Source organism: Martes martes, assembly GCF_963455335.1.
Source record: "Martes martes genome assembly, chromosome: 16".
Lineage (NCBI taxonomy): Eukaryota > Metazoa > Chordata > Mammalia > Carnivora > Mustelidae > Martes > Martes martes.
This window is the reverse complement of record NC_137904.1, coordinates 28,386,416-28,405,651: the sequence shown is the minus strand read 5'-3', so window position 1 is coordinate 28,405,651 and position 19,236 is coordinate 28,386,416. Positions and strand designations below refer to the sequence as shown.

The following is a 19,236-nucleotide window of genomic DNA, read 5'->3' as shown; positions in this document are numbered from 1 at the left end:
CCTCCCTGGCAAGCTGGCCAGGTGAGTCTGCCGCAGACTGGAGCGGAAGCTACATGGAGCCCCACACCTCACGCAGCTGGATCCCTAGCCTTGGCCCAAGTCTCGGCTTCCCTTCCAGGCCAACTTCCTCCTCCTCCTCCTTGAGCCAATCAATACAAGCACCTGTCTCCAACCAGTCCCTTTCCTTGCCACAGCCCTGCTCTCTGACCTTTTGGGGGCCTTTCTCTTGATTCCGCTCCAGAATGGAGATAGGGGCCATCACTCCGGGCCTCCTCAATGGCCTCAGAATGGGCTGTCATGGGGCCTCTAACCAGGGACAGCTCCTGCTGGCGAGAGCTGGAATGGGGGGGGGGGATTGCAGATAAAGGCCTTCCAGGCTGAAGATAAATGGCTGCCGGCAGCCCGCTACAGTAACTTCAGGCCCCCAAGAAGAGCAAACAAAGGGTGCCCCTGTGACTCTCCCTGGAAAGATGAAGGCCCATCAGCGGCAGCGGGGCTGGTTCAAAGCCCCAACTTAATTGTCAATTAAGCATGCGTAAGGGGGACAAAGCCATGACAACCCTGGGCCGCATGCTGGTGTGTGATTGTAAAGGCGGGAGGGGCAGCCCCCGAAAACAGCTGATTCTGCTGACAGGGTGTTTGTGGGGCACCTTGTAACCAATCAGCTGCTGACAGAGGCAGAGTGCTCCCCCTGCCACTCCTATTGTGTGGGACATTCCAGCCCCCGGGTCACACTGTGGTCACTGTGGGCAAGTGGGACGCAATCCACCGACACTGGCCGCGAGACCAGGGGCTCGTTAGAAATGGGATGCTCTCTTCTTCAGGAAGAAGGGTCAAGGGGAGGATGGGTTTCTCGGGTGCCCCTGGGGGCTCCTGGCTCGTGTGCGGGGGTGGGGGGGTGGGCAGGAGAGCAGAGTAGGGGGACTGGGGCCTTGTCTCCCCGCCCCCCACCCCAGGCTCAGCCTTAGAGGGTACAGGGCTGACGCTGACTCTGGGTCTTGGTTTCTCCCTGGCCCCCCACAGAGCTCTTTTTGTATTCTGTGTCCAGGTACATTCTGGGCTTGGCCAGAGGCCATACCAATAGGAAGCACATTGCCAGGCTCTGCAGACTGTATGCTGCCCACCCTGAGCACGGGGCTCCAGCCTGCTGTCTGCCGAGCCTGGGGTATGTCCCCTAGGAGCCCCAGCACAGTTCACGTGCTACCCCAGCAGCCTGGGGGTGGGGGGAGCACAGTCACACCTCCCAGTGTCCTGCACCCCAGGCCCCAGCCCGGCCCCAGGGCGCATGTCACTGCCTCTTAGGAGATGATGCCCCTGGGTGTGAAAATCAGAAGGAAACGGATGGCTGCTGCCTGCCTTTCTTTCTGCAGCTGCTCGTCAGAACCGCAGCAATAATGAGAGTCATCACCATTTATTGGGAAAGAGGGTGTTTACACGTTCTCTCATTTAATCCTCACGTGGGCCCAATGAGGCAGGTCCTCTTTCTTTGTTATACAGACGGGCAAGTCAGACCTGGAGAAGTGACATGACTGGGTCACCCTGCCGTTGTGGGGATCAACCTGGCTAGCTAGGGGCAGGATTCAGAACCAAGTCCAGAGAACCCCCTCTCTGGGGATGGACAAGGACTGCCACGATGAGCCCTGAGTGAAAATTCAGGCAGAGGGGAAGATGGCCACTGTGAACACACACAGTGTCCCCTCATTATTGCGCTATAAATAGGAGTCTCTCCCTAGAAACACACACAAAGCCCCAGACGACAGCCTTGGGCCCTAGATGGTCCTGTGCATTCCATGCCAGCGCGATGCCTTCCCAAGGAGACGAGAAGCTTCTGTGGGCAGGATGCACACACACCTATGTGGCGCCGAGTGGGAATCGGCAGTCCCGAGTTCTAGGCACGTCTGCCACACTCGCTCTCTTAACTTTGCCAAGTCACTGCTTCGTTTGGGTCTCTGTTTCTTTCTTTGAAGCTCCTCCCAGTTCTAGCATTCCATGATTTTTTTCAAAGGCCGAGATCTGGTGGGGGGACCCCAGAGAACCCACTCCATGAGGACCATGTGTCCCGGGACCCCGATCAAAGGGTTCTTGGGCTATCTTTGGCATGCACCCTGCTCAGTTTCCAGTACCTGCCCAGTCCCTCTGGCCCCGCTCTGTGTCTCCTGTCAGTATATAGAAGGCCTCCGCCAACGACCCCGTGGTGACCTCACCACAACCCCAGCTTGTCAGAAAGCTGCCCGGCCTTTGTTCGGCTTGCAGGCTCCCTGACTTTGGTGTGGAGATCACAGGTCCCAGCACAATAGCCATTGTCTTCTCAATAATGCCCCTTGCCCCAACCACGCCCCCCACCGCTCCAGCCCCTGCTCCGTGGATCACTGCGGGCGGGCAGCAAGTGCCCCAGTCATGCTCCGTGCTGGCCACATGCCGTTTGCTCTGCCCTCTGAACCCTGCTTTGAATTTCCGTTATGGGATGGACTTACTCTGCCATCAGGCTAGTGCTCTTCGGGGTTGGGGCGGCGGGGGACAGGGGCTTCTTGGCCTTTCAAGAATAACCTGAACCTTCTCCCTGTGTGGCTGAACCTTTCCCTTCTGTGGGAGTAGGGTCCCAAGAAGGCCCCAGCCCTGGCCCAGGTACCCAGACACCCTGGAAGCAGTCATGCTGTGGGAGCAGTGTGTTGAACAAATGCTTGGCGACTGCCTAGCTGGGGCCCCCCACCACTGAGGCCAGCCCCAGACCTCAGACCGCTCCCAGCAGCAGAGCAAGCAGCAGGCAGAGTTGCAAATGAGGCCTGGTTCTCCTTTTGCAAACCCTTCCCCAGAGCAGGGGGCAGATCATGCCATCCTCTTTCTATACAGACACCAAGCCAGCCTCAATAAGCACCCTCACACAGGGCAGCTGGCTTTCCGGGAAGGACTAAGCCCTGGGGAGTGGGGGAGAAGTGCTCTGCCTCAGACCAGGCCTGATGCACCACTCAGCATATAGGGGTGCTTTCCCACAGTGACGATATAGGCTTTGAGCCCAACAAGCCCACACCCCGTAGCAGAGACACCTAACGCAGGCCGAGGGCCCGGCACACAGCAGCACACAGTAGGGACTCAACCGGTTTGGGCCATCTCAGCCCTGCAAAGCTGTCAGGTGAGATTCTGCACTAACTCTGGCAGAGCACCGAAGCCAGCAAGAGACTGCCAGCAGAGTGGCCCTTCCCCCCCGGCCTCTGGGCTCCCCCTGCTAGGGCTGGATGGAGCCCCGGCATGGGATCTGGACGGGGTAGAGGGGACCCTGTAGTTCAGATGTGGAGTGCCAATAAGGCAGCTTCTCCATCTCATCCAACAGTCGCCCCACCTTGCCAAGTCAGCAGCCACCCAGGGAGAAGAAAGGAGACCCAGAGAAGGCTGGGGAAGGGGGGCTCCCCAGAGTCTGAGCAAGGACTCAGAGGAACCTGAGTGCAGCCACACACTGTTCTCCCAAGAACATTCTGGCCACGGGAGGGGGCCAGCCCTAGCACCATCCTGCCATTTCCTCCTCGGGAAAAACCTTGCGCCAGCCCAGACCGGTGGGGAGAAGCAGGGTGGCTGGGCCTCCGAGGCACTGGGGCCTGGACCGGGCTTACCTGGCAGCTTGTTTGGAGGAGAGGCGCCAGGCTGGTGGTGGGGAGAGCCGTGGGAGAGCAGGGGGTCCAGGCTGTGCGTCTGGCTCGAGCTGTAGGCGTCCATGGCCAGCTTCTGCCGGAACGCCTCCTCCTTCCTGCGGTTTGCGAACCAGTTGTAGACACGGACCTCAGTGACCAGGTTGGAGCCCAGGCCATGGGCTTTGGAAGGGGAGACACCTCGCTGCAAACATTCTGCCCTGAGGATGGACGGGGGAGGGGGAAGCGGGGGAAGAAGGTGAGTCAGAGCAGCCAGGGGGAGGCCTGCTGGTCCTTGGCCCCAGACACAACATCTCAGTGCTCCTGCTCAGGAGCGTGAAGAGGCCAAGGACAGAGGTGGGGCCTGGGGAAAAGCCTGTTCTGAGAGAAGTCCAGCCCATGGAGTTCTCTGGCTGGAGCGGGGCCGAAAACGGGCCACACAAGCTCTGTGGCCCCAGAATGAGAGGCTTAGGCCTCTGGTGTGGCTCGACACAGAGAGAGCTGATGACGGGCAGGTAATGCAGGCAGAGGGTCCAGACAGGGCCTCTTGGTATCTTATGTTGCTACTCTTCCCAACCTACAAAAGGTGAAATCCTTCACTAGCTCCATCTGAACCTCTTCAAGGGATTTCTGGTCGTTCAGGGTTTGGATAGCCCCAAAAGGGTGCCAGGGAAGCCATATTCCTTATATGCGGCAGGAATCCTCTTCAAAGGGCAGGCTGGGAGCGGTGAAGGGAGGACACAGAGAGGTGCTTGGTCTCTAGCTTTATCACTGCTGGCCAGGTGGGAGAGGGACTCTCAGACACCGCTGGGTGCTGGGGCAGCTTCTCATTAGCAGGGGGACAGAGCACAGCCTGGGGATTCTGTGACATGTCCTTTCCTGGCTTCAGCTCCCTAGCCATATCCTGTTGTCAGAGCCAGCCCAGCCCAAAGATGGACAGAGAGCCCGCAGGTCTTGGCCAGAGCAAAGACCAGACTTCATATTTTTTCTTTTTATTTGGTTTCATTTCATTTCATTTATTGAGGGTGAGTACAAGCTCTCGTACAAGAAAGGGGGGAGGGGCAGAGGGAGAGGGACAGGGAGAACCTCATGCACGCTCCATGCCCTGTGAAGAGCCTGACATGGGCCTAGATCTCACGACCCTAAGATCGTGATGACTGGAGCTGAAATCAAGAGTTGGACAGTTAACTGACTGAGCCACCCCGGTGTCCCCCACCTTTTGCAGACCAGACTTTTCAGAAAGTCAAAGTTAATGTTGGCGTCAGGGAGGATGGCAGTAAAAGAAAAAAAAATAAAAAAGATATCCCAAGGATTTCTAATCGTTTTCTTTAAAATTTTTTGTGGTTGTTAAGATACAAAAAGAATTCTAAGCAGTGTGGGCAGAGTGCACTGGACAGATCTAACCAATTCTTTTCCGCCAAGTTTCCTCCTGGACCAGTAAGTTGTTCAAAGCCAGAGCCAGTCTCTGGCTAAGGGACCGTTTTTCCCTGGTCTGCATGGAGGTCGAACACTGGTTCTCATCCTACTGACATCTTATTTTTGGACCGGCAACCTCCAAATTATCTTCCCTACAATAACAGTTCATCGTTTAAGTACCCCTTGCCTCACACTCAACTCAACAAAGCAATGTACGTTTCTCGTTTCTCAACTCTAGGCCTTCTCGGGGTCTTCTTAAGGTTAACATGGGTCACGACTCCCCAGGAGGAGGAATGCACTTGAAGTTTCTCAAACTTATTTGTTAATAATGTGAAATCAGGGTTCCATGGACCACACTTTGGGAAACCCTGCCGTAGCCACACTTAGCTGGATAACCAGTACTTCAATATCCCAGCACTGTAGGGATGGATCTCAGGTCCATGTGCTTGCCTGCCTGCTCGAGTGAGCTTCTGGTGGTGTTACCTGTTGCACTCCTCCACTAAGGCCTCCCTCTCTTCCTTGCTGGGGTTCTTTTGCCGGTCGTAGGCCTGGTACAAGATTTGCTGGGACGCGGGCCCCCATTTGAACCGGTTGCGACGCATCTTCTTGTTGGCGGGCTCAGAGCAGGCGTCATCGGACTGCCCAGGCCCCTGGCTCTGTTGACTGAACTCTGGAAAGAGAAACAGCAGCTGATCCTGACTGCTTTTGTCTGTCATATTTCCAGAACTCTGGACTGTCTGGTTGAACTCTGAAAAGAGAAAGGAGTAGATTTGATAGGGTCTGTAGCCTTCACTTGGCAGACAGATAGACAGACAGACAAAAACACCTTTATTCCTCTCCCCTAAGCTTTGCCATCTGCCGTTATGACGTGTGAGGCCATGGGGTTCCAGAGGGGAAGCCCACAACAGACCCCTCACTGCCCACCTCGGTTCGTTCCACCAAAGCCACTGCTTTCCTTTCTCTGAAGGAGCTCCCATGTGGCCCAGGCACTGTCTGAGTGGCAGTGTGTTTTCACTGGCTCACTGGCCCTCAGACATGAAGCAAGCCTCTGAATCCTGAACTCTAGTATTTCGGTGTCCAAGAGGATGAGCTCAACCAAGTCTCAGGTCTAGAGGTAAAGGGCTCAAAGATACAATATGCTCTTAGACAAAATATTCAGAAACTAAAAACAGCTCTCCCCAGCGCTCCTCTCTCCTCATGCATCCTAGGCGTCTACCTTACGATGTTATCCCCTCACAAAAACCCAAAACCTGTTCACTATTACTTGGGAATAAATATAACTGGAGTTTTAGAACAGAAAGAAAAGAAGCTCTCAGATTTCGGATAATTTCAAAGGCAATGGCATGTGTGTATGTCCAGGGGTCCATTTATAAGGGAAACAGCCCAAGAAGGAAAGGTCTTATGGATCTGCCTACACTTTTAACAGGAGGCAAATGCAGAAGACTGCAAACACAGGACCTTTCTAGCAATCGCATTTAATGAGTTGGAGAAAGATAAATGTAGACAAAGCGATGCTCCCCGTCAATTCCCAGGATCTGGGCACATAGTGACCCTCAATACATTTTTTTGTTGAATGAAAGAATGAAAGGTGGCAGCTCACCCACTGGGGACACTCTAGCCCATGTGGTTTAAATGAGATTTACTATTCACCTGTGGGAGAAGAGAACTTTGTTTTCATCTTCCTCAGAGCTACACGAACCAGGGTTCAGAGTCATTAGTTCCATTTTACAGATGAACAAACATAGAGGCCAACCATTCTGCTGAGCAAGGACACATGACAGATTCACTTCCTAACTCCCAGTCCCCAGGTTCTGGACCTTGATGTTTTTCTTTCTTGGTTCCTAGAATCACTTCTGCAGGTGTCAGAGACAACTCGATCCAAAATTCTACAAGGTTGAGTCAGGCCACTATTTAATGCTCGAATTTCCTCTACGACACCCTGCCATGTGGTCTTCCAGTCTACACCCCTCCAGCAACGGGGAACTTACTACCAGTCTACGGATCATTTTCCACTTTGGTCCATCCGCAGGAACAGTGGGCCTCTAACCAGCCTGAACTCGGGACTCTGGTACAGGCCATGCTGGGCTTCATCTGAACTGGTTGCCTACCGGCCAAGTTCTAAGTAGTGCCTGAACCTGTCCCTGGGGCCTAGGATTTGGGTCCTACCCACTCTGGAGGATTCTCAGGCCTCTTAACGGCTCCGTGTTCAGTGATTCCCAACAACTGCTTCAGACACCTCGAGACAGGCTTTGCCCAAGCTCTGGGCAGGAAGCCACTGCCTCAGTTCTGGCTAACGGAGGGCCCAAGCCAAGTCACCTAACTCTCCCCCGACCTGCTTCCCTGCCTGTGGGATGGGACTGGGTGAAAACCTAAGGGGGCACTCAAGAGTCTTTCAGAACATCTACCTCTAGTCAGGATGATGATGGGGACCCACATTCCTAGGGAGGCCATGTTTTTCCAAGTGCCTGCACACCTCTTACATTACTGGGTCTCCATGGCCACTGGCTAGCACAGAAGGGGAGAAAGAAGTTCCTCGCTCAGAGAAGCTCTGTCTCAAGGTCTCCTCTCCACGCTGTGGCATCACCAAGAGTAAAAGGCAAGGCCAGTAAGGATAATCCCGAGGACCCAGGAGCCACAGGAGGCTCTTCCTGCGCTCCTAATAGAGGTCATGACAATGCACGTGTATTGAGCCCCCGGTGTGGTGGGGTATCCAAAAGGTCCATCTAATTCTCACAACATCTCCATGCAAGAAGTCTGGTCTTCTCCATTTTGTAGCTGAAGAAACTGAGGTTCAGACTGCTTACAGGACTTGCCCAAAGTCGAATGCATGTGAGGCACGGGCCACAGCCCTAAAGACACAAAGCCTCCTTATAAGCAACCTTTGCATCGCCTCTTGGTAAAAACCAAACCCAAACAATACATCCACAAAACCATCATGTCTGACTTGGGTGGAGGTAACAGAACTGACTAGTTTTGTCTGTGGTAGGGGTGAGGCTCCCTCACAGCTGCCCAGAGAGTTTGGGGAGGCCTCTGTCTGAGGGCAGCCTCCCCGCAAACGTGCCCAGATCGGCCAGGCTGCCTTGACTGCAGGTGCCTGGAAACATCTGGGCTCTGCCCACCTCAGGGCCCTAGCCTCTGGAGTTTTGAAGAACTAGACTTCGGCCCATTCTCCAGCCACCACCACCTCTCCTCTGCTTCCTTCTAGATCGACGGGGGGAAGCAGGGAGACAGAAAATATTCTGGTTTCAGCAGCCTCTTTATAGGCTCAGGAGCTAGCTTGGACAAGCAGATTCTCACATTCAGTCTAAGTGGAAGGTCTGGCAACCCACACATCAAAAGTAATTCTAAGAGCTTTTCATCACACTCAGTCTAAGTGGAAAGACAAGTAGATTCTCCACATGTGCATGGGCCCATGAATATTATCATATGAGTATTATCACATGAATATAATCACTGATATTATCATTTTTCATTTTTCAAAAAAAAAAAGTATGTCTTTTTAAGTTCTCCCCCCTGGTTTGGGGGGTAGGGGAGGAAAAAGTGAAACAAGATGGGATCGGGAGGGAGACAAACCATAAGAGACTCTTAATCTCACAAAAGAAACTGAGGGTTGCTGGGGGGTGGGAGGGTAGGGAGAGGGTGGTGGGGTTATGGACATTGGGGAGGGTATGTGCTATGGTAAGTGCTGTGAAATGCGTAAGCCTGACGATTCACAAACCTGTACCCCTGGGGCAAATAATACATTAAATGTTAATAAAAATAATTAAAAAAAATAAATCCTCCCCCCTTTCTCCTTTCACACGTTCCATCTCACTTGCTAATTTTTATCCCATGCTTGTGTATCTTGTATTCATCCTGCAAAAATTGGGTCCAATGCCACCTCCTCTAGGAAGCCCTCTGTGATGTCTCCAGGCAATTTAGCAATTCCTCTGCTGCCCCTTGTGTACACCTTTATAACAGCTCTTAGAAAGCAACAGTCATTATTTACTCAAACATGCCATCTCCCCTATCAGGTGGTAAATCCTGGAAAAAAGAGCCCAGGCATCTTACAGCCCAGGACAGTGTTTGGCACCTAATCGATGTTCAAATAATATTTACAAAATGAAGGAATGTTTCTTAAGGTTTAGATCTCATGTGGCTTTAAAACAATAACGATTTTAAAAATCCCTTGCAAGGGGGCGCCTGGGTGGCTCAGTGGGTTAGGTCTCTGCCTTCGGCTCGGGTCATGGTCTCAGGGTCCTGGGATTGAGCCCCACATCGGGCTCTCTGCTCAGTGGAGAGCCTACTTCCCCTTCTCTCTCTGCCTGCCTCTCTGCCTGCTTGTGATTTCTCTCTCTGTGTGTCAAATAAATAGGTGGAATCTTTGAAAAAAAAAAAAAAATCCCTTGCAGGGAAAAAAAAAATCCCTTGCAGGGACAGTCTCATCTCAAGCATCTTGAGAAACTTTCTGGGACATGTGTCTTTTTCATAGCCTTTCTGGCCTTTCCTCGATCTCTTTGCTTTCTGAGAGATCATCCACTGAACACAGGGAGGCAGCTCAAACTGGAGATGCCACATGAGGCTTGGGCTGGAGTGAGGGCAGGCCCAAGGGTTCTCTGGCCTTCGGAGACTGTGGCTCCTGAGAATGTTCTCAGACTCTCCAGGAATCACAGAGAGTTGCTTCATGTCAGAAACATAAATTCTTAGAGACCTAGCCACCGTGGGTGGTGAATCAACCCAGAGTTTAAAGGGGGCCCCTTCTCCTATGCAGCAAAGACCTCTGGCTTTGCTTCTTCTCATCTATCCATTTAATGATTCCAACAAACAGCCACTGTAGGAGATGGAGGTCTAAAACCTCTCCCTCCGCCAGGAAGCCTTTCCGCCCACAGGCACGGGACAATAAATACTGAAACAATCACTTCAGAGCACTGTATGGCAGAAAACAAGAAAGATTTTTTAGAAAGTGGACAGCCAGTGAGAGTCGGAAAAACCCAACCCAGAAAGTGCTGGAAATTAGTATCTTGATGAAGAGAGAGGAGCCCACCCACGGTCCAGAGGACAGTGGATGGGAAGAGTGGAAAGCTCATACAAAATTTTCCTGGAAAAAGGGCCAGATCAAAATAATTAAAGGATAATGTAAAAGCATATTCTCCTAAAAATAAAAACAGTCCATCATTCAAATGCAGTTCAAACTTCCCTACGCTTCAAAACAAAAATCTCTTGGTATTATTGAGTGGAAGAAATCTTGGGACAGAAAGGAAATTTGGGGATGGAAGTGGGAATGACAGTAACTGATTGGTCAGTGTCCCAAATGGAGACACTGCTACTGTGTCCTGATTTAGCCAGAGCAGCTTCCTCATCAGACAGGGTCAGCTGAAGTCTCAAAACTGTGTTGATATTGACATATGCCAGGGATCATCCTAAATTGCTTTGGGATGAGAGTGCTCCCGCTCCTGGAAACAGGGCTGAGTTCTGACTGTATCTGTATCTACAGCTATCTTCTGTTTTGTACATGCTCTCCAGAGGGGAGGAGAAGAACAGTATTAGTGATCAACAGATATTGATGGCTACAGGACGTCTTCCTTGGGAACTCTGATCTGCGGCAAGGGGAGCTGTTTGGCTTAGTTTGGGGACAACAGTCCACTGTTACCTACTTGGTTTCAAAGAGAAGGATGCTGGAAGCAGGGACCAGAAAATTCAATGTACATTGCACACGCTAATGGACTCATCAAGGCAGCTGGCTGGGTAGTAAGGGACCATGGAAGAAGAAAATGAGGGAAATCAATCCGCTGTATGGTCAAATCCACCTGCCAGCTTCCTTGTATCTGCCAAATGCTCCGCAGGCCTTCTGGATGTAGAGGAAACTCAGGCATCCCACAGGGGTCAGAGTTAGGGCAAAGGTCACTCCAGGTTGAGGTCCAGGGGGGATTAGAGCACTTACGTCGGAGGATCTCTCGTTGCTTTCGGACGTACCAGGTGTAGAGGGCTGCGCGCTTCTGGGTCTTCATGGGGGTGCCCTTGTTGAGATGCTGAGAGAGGTGGGACTGGTTGAGACCCGTGACATCCACCACTTCCCTCTGGGGGATGTTGTGTTGCTGCATGTAGCCCTTAATCATTTTGGCAGCCCTCCAGGGGTCCTCACTAGACAGATAAGCAGATGGTTAGGATTTGGGTGGAAGATGTCTGGGTAGAAATATTCCCTTTTTAGGGCTTTTACCTACACTCTGTGCAAAACCCTGATCTTCACCCACTTCTCCATCTGCCCAAGTGACATCCAGGGGAGAGAGGTAAGGCCAAAACAGAACCTAAAGGAAAGGGAGATGAGAGCTCCTATACAGTATACTCAGTCCCTGTCCTCGGAGATCAGGAGGGTAAAGATGACAATGATGTCCCATCTTCAGGGATGAGAAGGCACTACCAGCACTCACTTTCTTTGGCAGAAAGAAAAGTTCCTATTTTATTTTGTTTTCCTTCATTTTCCTGGAAAGTGAGGGACGTGAAGGCAAAAGGCCTTCTGGAAAGTGGAGATGCCATTAACTCGGGGCTGGGCTGGCTGATCCTGCAATGACAGGGGGCAGCACCGGTCTGGAATTCCAGATCTTTTCCACATTATTTCCCTTCAGAGTAGGTGTCTCAGTTTTTCGTCCTATAAAATTGGAGTGAAACATTTGTGTCCATCTCCTGAGAAGCAAGGAGGACTTCTCAACCAAATGTTAAACAGTTTTCAGAGTTTCAGAAAAGTTTTTAAGAAATGCAATGATGTTCTTCCCAGAATGAAGAATCACTCCAGGGAGGTAACGCAAGTTTAAAAACCAACCAACCAACCAACCAACCAACCAAAAAACAACCCTCCACAGCCCCCCTCCCAGATGAAACCTAATGGGGGATGGATAATTTCAAATCAATTTTTGAATAAGATATTAACCATCCCAAATGCCATGGTTTCTCCTATTCTTACCCTGACCCTATCAGGGAAGAAATATATCTGGAAGTCAATGTTTCTCATCGATTTGAAGCGTGGGATAAGAACTTGTTTATACTTTTCATTTCTCAGAAACTCAGGTACGCAAAAAGCTTCTCTACAGCAATGTACTAGGGTTTTAAAATTTTATTTATTTGAAGTGCTTTCAACTTTGCCAATATATTTTCTTGCTTATTGAATAGGTGACTTCAAAGTGAGAGGTGTCACTTAAAACAAGAAATTTTAAAAATGAGGCACAATATAGAACAAAACTATTCACACCATATATCCACATACAGTATTTGATACAGTTATATATTTAACTTTAAAAAAAGAGCCAGTACCCCTTTACTATATGCTGACGTGTATAATAGTCTGATAGAACATGAAAAAAAAAAAAAAAGAAAAAACCTGAGTTTGAAATGAAACAATAAAGAACGTGTAAAGCAGAGGATAAAAGAGATACTGTTGCAAATGAAATGGTCATTTCTAAATGGTGCCTATCATATGGCAAATAAAATTTATTTTTGTTTAACGAATTTAAAAATTCATAAGTAAACATATTTTGTAAGCATCTGAATAACTAGTTATTTTAACAAGTCTTTGATATTAAATTCGTGAGATCACAGGCTTTAGCAGAGATGTTTTGAAGGACACACTTTTAAGATTAATTATATATATATATATGTCAATACATTTCTCAAGTATTTATAAAGGTACATCCAAGTGATGAAACATAATGAACTAACAAGGACAAAAAAATGCGAAAACGCCATCCATTTCACACATGGAAAATATCCACACGATGCAAATACCCGTGTAAACATCAGCGATCATTTTAACGCTTGCTTCTGGGGAATATTTCCATAGATATTTTTAGGGTAGAAAAACACTTTCAACAGATACAAACAATTGCTTTGGAACTTAGAAAACGCCTTTGGATTTTCAAAGTTAATTGCTTTAACAGATTGACTCTCTTCATTTCGTTTAAATTTCTCTACCTGTGTTCATTTCGCGTGTCTAGGAAACCTAGCAAAATAGTTTACTGTTCTAAGATGGAAAGGTTCTGTGGGAAGAATAATTAGTTTAAAAACTGGGAAGGTTAAAAAGAAACAACAACAACAACAACAACAACAGGGAAACCCTACAAACCCGAGCAAACCCTTCCGCCCATATTTAATGACAAGGGCCAGGGGGAAGATGGCGTAGTTATACCTTTACAGCTCTGACTCCAGAATTCACCTGTATTCACCGAGAGGACCCCAGAGAGCTGGTTACGTTTGTCCATTTGAAAATACAGCTTAGATCGAGAGGTTCCAAACCCCGACAAATACAGGGATCCCGAGAAACACGAGCGGCCACTGTGCTCGGAGCGCAGGTGTCAAACGTGCGACCCCGGTGCGGGGAGTGGGCCCAGCACGCTCCTTTTCAAACTGGGACTCTGCTGCCCAAGAGCAGGAAAGCCCTGGACCCCGAGCTCCTTCAGAAGCCTCAACTCTGGCTTCCTTCCTTTCCAAATGCCCGGGCTCCCAAGGCCGCTCCAGCCCGGAGCGCGGGGCCAAGCGGTGCGCCGTCCCGGACCTTTCCTTCTTGCCTTTCCCTTCTAGGAGTCCTGCGTCCAGAAAAGACACTTCTGTTCTGCTTTTTCCACTTTACCGGAACACGGTGGGCAAAAAAGGGAGTGCTCGGGAGCCGACCGTGCAGTGACCTGGGAACCGCTAGCAATTTCTTGAAAAATTACTTTAATAAAGTCTGAGCACTCCCGAAGGTGGGGGAGGGAAGGCGGCACCCGCCTGGGAAAGGAGGGAAAACCGTGGGTCTGTCCTGCGACTCTACGTCTCCAGCCCGGTGAGGGTCTCGGCCCCTCGCCTCCCTCCCCGCCCCGCGGGAGCCAGGCTGCGCCGAGGGCACAGAGCCGAGGCCGGGCCTGCAGGTGCGCACCGCCCCGGGGCGGCTCGGACAGCCCAGGTTAGGCGCCGGGGGGCCTGGCGGGGAGCGCCCCGCAGCGCCGAGCGCGTGCACGGGCAGGAGCCCCGCGTCTGCGTTCGGACTTCCTTCCCTAAACCGCGTTTACAACTTGACCAATGAATAACCCGCCTCTCTTCTAAACCTAATCACGACTCTTTGTGTATCTTTCTGTTGATGATTTATAGAAATAAATTAATAACACCCTAACTCCACGTGCTGCCGTTTATGTTACATCTCTGCTGCGTCCAGCCCAGCGCGGGGCTGGGTGCGGAGGGGGCCCTGGGTCGCCTCGGGCTTCGCAGAACCTCCCAGAACCCCGCTGGAAGACGCACGCTTGCGGCCGGGTGGATGGGCCTGGGCCCCGCGGGCTTCCCGTGGCAGGCGGCCGGGAGCTCGGTTAGACTGCCCGGCCCTGCTCGACCTCCAGGCCGCCCTGGAGCCCCAGCGGCTCCTCTTCCGACCCCTCACCTTCCTGCGCCCGAACCCCGGCGGTAACGAAACCGCCGCCGCTCGCGGAAACCGCGAGGGAAGAACCTCAAACCTACGAACAGCAAAAAATACTTCGGGGGGAAAATCTAGAAATCCCCAATTATCTTTGCTAGAGAGTACGCCGCTGGGTCCCCAGATGGCAAATTCAAATGCAAGGTCACATCCCACCCCCAAACTGCTGCTGCGGCCGGGAGACCGAGGATGCCTGACTCGGGGCGCGGCTTTGGTTCCGACCCCTGTCCTGAAATCTCGGCGCTGAAGGGTCCGAGGCCACGCAAGGGACTCGGTCCTAAAGCCGAGCGGCCGGGAGCGACGTGCGGTCTAAGGGAACCGCTCGGCTCCTTGGATAATTAGTAACTAGCTGTCAAAGCGCTAGGCCGGTCGGGGAGGCCCAGCAAAAGATCCCAGGCCCGCCAGGCGGCCCGAATTCCGCGAGGACGCCGGGATGTCGGCGGCCAGATCTGGAAACGCCCTTCTTTCTCAAAATGCCACCAAATCCGCTGCGAAGGCGGTCTTAGCCGCACTTGCCCCTGGCTTCCTTAGATACGTGATCCTTTTGCCCCGTGCGGGTCCGCCCCGGCCCTACAACACGCAAACGTTTCCCTTTGCAAATCTAACCTGGCCCTGGGGATTCCGGATAACCCTAGGGCGTTGCAGGGGCGCTGCAGATGGGAGTGCCCGCCAGAGAGCTCGCCCCCCGGATCCCGACCCCGGGCGCCGCCAGTCCCTCTGCAAAGAACAGCAGGACGCGGTGCCGGATGTCGGCCCGCGTTTCCCGGGACTAGAGAGGCGGCGCGCGGGAGAAACGCTCGGCCTGGGACCTGTGCGGGCGGGAGCCTCTGCTCCCGGGAAGTGGCCACTGATTCACTGCACCCACTCGCACCTCCAGTCGCGCGAGCACACCTCCCGCCCAGAGCTCCGCCGCTCGGGCTCTCCCAGGGCCCGAGGGCCCCTCGGGTCCCGGGCGCTGGCCTGGAGAAGGGGAGATGGAGCCTTGGGATTCAGGGCCCTCCCGAGTGCGGCACTGGGAGGGGTCCAGGTGTTGGGAGAGAAGCGGAGCGCCCCCCCGGGGGACTTCTCTGGTGGGAAACAGGGTCGCGCGCAGCGTCACTCGGGCACAAGGCCCGGGCTCCAGGGGTTGGGGCGCGTACTCCCCACCTCGGTCCGCGCCTACCTGAGCATCCGGTCCACCTCCGCCCGCTGCTCCGCCGCCTCCTCGGTGTTGAGCGCTTGCAACTCCTTGAGGATGGGAGGGGTGTCATAGTCGTCCCCGTCTTCGGAACCCTCGTCCCCAGACAAGCGGCCCTTGGCGTGGCCGTTCGTGAGCGTATGAAAGACTGGCTTGGTGTCAGGGTCGGCCCCGTTCCCGGGGGACAGGGGCAGCGTCTCCAGCTTTACCCCGAAACTCGGGGATGGCAGCAACTCCTCTAAGGCCTGGACCAGCACCTCCTTGGTGACCCCGGAGCTCAGCAGGGCGCTCAGGAGTTCTTGCTGGAGCGACGTAAGCTTGGACACCATTTTCCAAGGACAGAAAAAGAAGGGGGTGAGGGGGTGGGTGGGTGCAAGAGAGGAGGGTGGAGGGGAGTTTCACAAGCGAACCCCAAGTCCAGGAGCCCCCCCCACCCTTCAGCCTCCAGACACCTGTTAACTCCCCGGGGTCCCGGAGTCTCCTCCGAGAGGAGCCAGAAAACTTCTAACTTGCCATGATCGCCACCATTAGGCCATATAAGATATGCAAATTAGCGGGGAGGGCCCGGCTTTCGGCAAGATGCAAATGGTCGTGGGGAGGGGGAAAAGGGAGAGAGAGAGAGAGCATGAGGGGGCAGACGTGGAGAGCTGAAGACCCGGGCCGGGAGCGGGGCTTGCCAGGGTCCATTGTACTCACGCTGGGGGGCTGAAGACCTTCTTGTACTGGTTCTGTTTATCAGCCAAACTTTAGCTGACCTTTGGACTTGGTAAGCAAGCAGCTTGCAGCCTCGGTGTGGGAGGCTCCGGGCTTTTCCAGACGCCGCGGGTCCAGGTTTAGTCTGGAGAGAAGAAACTGCACTTCAGGGGTGCAGGTGAGAGCTGGAGGAAGTTGGGGTGCCCTTGGAAGAAGGAGACGGAGGAGGGTGCCAAGAGTAGAGAGGCCTTCCGACGCATCCCAAGCGACGCAGGTGGTGGGCAGGGAGAGCCAGCGGGGCGAGGAGAAACTGCCCCCTAGGGAACGGACGCGGAGACTGGGGGAAACGGGGGTAGCAGGCGGGCTGAGTGCGGATCGCGGCGACCCCATTTAGTTCTACTCGTACTATTTTGCAGACCCCAGGCCTTCCCCAGACGAGTCTTGGAGGTTTGGATTCGCAGAACTGCCGGCCCCGAGAGCGTAGGCGACAGGGAAGGAGGCCCGGAGAACCCTTTGGAGGACGCGCCCACTAATTTATGGCCCGGGGAGCAGCTAAAGTTGAGGTCCTCCAGCCGCCGGGCTGCCCCAGCACCTAGGTCGGCCAAGCCGCGGGGGAGCTGGCCGCCTGGGCCCAGCTCTCCTGTTTAAACCCAGAATATCAAAGCGCCTCCGCTTTTCCGGCGAAACTAGGATTGCAGGGCCTCCTTTCGAACAGTGAAAGCAAACCTTGGCCTGCAGCTGGCTGGAGGGGCCGTGGGAGCCGCGTGTCCCCCGGCCCACTGCCTTCTGGTTTATTCGCAGCTCCAGGACCCAGCGGTTCCTTGGGCCAAGGACGGACGGAGTTCCTCGGAGGTGAAGTCAACCGAGGCAGTGACGGGAGGGAGCTGGCGCCCACGAAGCCGCTGAGGGAGTGACGATTTTTACCACCTTGGCCTGGGTCAAGAAGGAAGCCCGAACCTTTCAGTTCTATGGGACTTTCACCTGCATCTCCCCGGGCGGTGTGGGAAGGAAGGAGGCCTGCGAAGCCCCTGGACCTACATACAGGCTGACCCTGACCTGCAGTAGAACAGGGCAAGGAGCTTTTTAGGATCCACAGTTTGTACACCCATAGCTCCCAGGGCTAGAGGAACCACAGCCCTCTTTAAGCCTCAGTTTCCTCATCCGTGAAATACTGATGCCAGTAGTGCCCGGGGAGGGGCGTTGTATACATTGAATGAGACCACCTGTGAAACCCTTGGTTTAATAATTGGTGTTCACACTTTTCAGTCTGGGAAAGGGAGGAAGCCAGTTCCCAGTAGGAAAAGCTAACCCCTCGGGGCCTTAGCTTCTCAGAATCAGGCAGATCCAGAGCTGGGCCCGGAGGGACTGGGAGATTAGGGACAAAAATTCAGAATCAGCAGGGAATTTGCAAAGGAGCTTCTAATTAAATTCTCCTACCATTCCCACCTTTAAAAGACAATTAGGAGGAAGTTGGGGCTAGTTCTGGGAAAGGAGGAATTTCAGCGAGGGGGAAGGAAGGGTTGGCAGCTCTCATTTGCTTGGTTCTGGATGAATCTAGGTGTGTGGGAGCTGAAGTCCCAGGTGGGACTGATCCAAGTGTGGCTGCGGAGGAGTGAGGCTGCCTCTCTTAAAGGGTCTGCTCCCTCCTGGGACTTGTGCTGGGAGCCAGAAGGAAGGGGGCCACTGTGCTCCTGTAGTCTTGAAGAAGGCTGACACTATCTCAGGCTCTTTCCTTGAGAAAGGAGAAATAAGTTGATGGAAATGAGGGCCCTTCTTTCTACCCCGTTGTCTTTTAGTTTGTTGTGACATATGGCAGGTCCTTGCCCCTCGCAATTCGGCCCAATGGGAGAACATTCTCTGCCTACCAAGCTCCCCTCAGCCAGGATAATGAAGTGTTGAGAGTAAATGTCCCTGGAGAATAATCTCTTTTTCTCTGTGTCTTCACTTGCTATCATGATAGAAGCAGTCAAGTGTAATGAAAATCAGTTTCTGTGTTCAGCTGGGAAAACCCATTAAAACACCAGCAGTCACTTCCCTTTCAACAGCAAAGCTTTGATTCGTAGTTCCAAACTACTGAGCGCCAAGTCTGACTCAAGCTTCCTTGTCTCTCAAAATTCAGGTGTTTGCAAACCCATTCTTTCTCCCTCTAGCCCAAGCCAGTGAACGTACAGGAAGTTTCACCTTGATAGGGAAATTTCCTACGAGTGTCTGGGTATATCTATAGTTAGTCTGGCTGGCTGTCTGTATCCAGCAACTTCCTGTAATCCTCTGGCTCAGACCTACCTTGAATATGATACCTGGTATAATAGGGAGACTACTAAGTAGGGGCAATTACAGATCTGCACAGATGTGATACCTACCTCTTCATATGGACATTTAAGAAGAAAAGTGTAGGGGCGCCTGGGCGGCTCAGTGGGTTAAGCCTCTGCCTTCCGCTCAGGTCACATCTGAGAGTCCTGGGATCCAGCCCCACATAGGGCTCTTCGCTCAGCAGGGAGCCTGCTTCCCCCTCTCTCTGCCTGCCTCTCTGCCTACTTGTGATCTCTGTCAAATAAATAAATAAAATCTTAAAAAAAAAAAAAAGAAGTGTAAGTATCTCAGCAGACAGTCCTTCAGGATTTTAGGGTGTAGGTCATAAATACTAATTGAGTTACCTCCTAAAATCCTTTGGTTAAATATCCCCCAAATAGAGGAAACAAGAATATCATTGAAATACTCTGTGTTTATGCTTCACCCAGGACAAAATGGTGATGAACTGATACAGTAGCCTCATTTTAAAGGTGGGAAAATAAAACGTAAGACACTTAGAGGTGTCTGGCAGCTCCTGGAGTAAGCGAAGGGCCGGGACTGGGGCTCAGAACTTGTGAGCAGGGCATTAGATGAAAGGAAAGTCTCCAGCTTTTACCGCTTGGGCAGGTGGA

The 19,236-nt window shown here is 52.6% G+C and overlaps 1 protein-coding gene across 6 annotated transcripts in view; it reads right to left on the bottom strand.

The window, feature by feature from the left end:
- The window catches only part of HNF1B (HNF1 homeobox B), a 55,045-nt gene extending 36,187 nt beyond the window's left edge, over window positions 1–18,858 (bottom strand). For 3 of the 6 annotated variants that reach the window (XM_080826154.1, XM_080826155.1, XM_080826158.1), the window contains exons 1-5: window positions 16,734–18,858; window positions 15,608–16,460; window positions 10,957–11,156; window positions 5,520–5,784; window positions 3,606–3,841 (exon numbers count right to left, since the gene is read on the bottom strand). In XM_080826154.1, coding sequence (XP_080682280.1) covers window positions 3,606–3,841; window positions 5,520–5,784; window positions 10,957–11,156; window positions 15,608–15,951 — 1,045 coding nt within the window. In that variant the 5' untranslated portion in view covers window positions 15,952–16,460; window positions 16,734–18,858. Of the gene's footprint in view, window positions 1–3,605; window positions 3,842–5,519; window positions 5,785–10,956; window positions 11,157–15,607; window positions 16,461–16,733 lie in introns of those variants that run through there. The other 3 variants (XM_080826156.1, XM_080826157.1, XM_080826159.1) reach the window with 2 other exon arrangements.
- Between the last annotated feature and the right edge of the window lie 378 nt (window positions 18,859–19,236).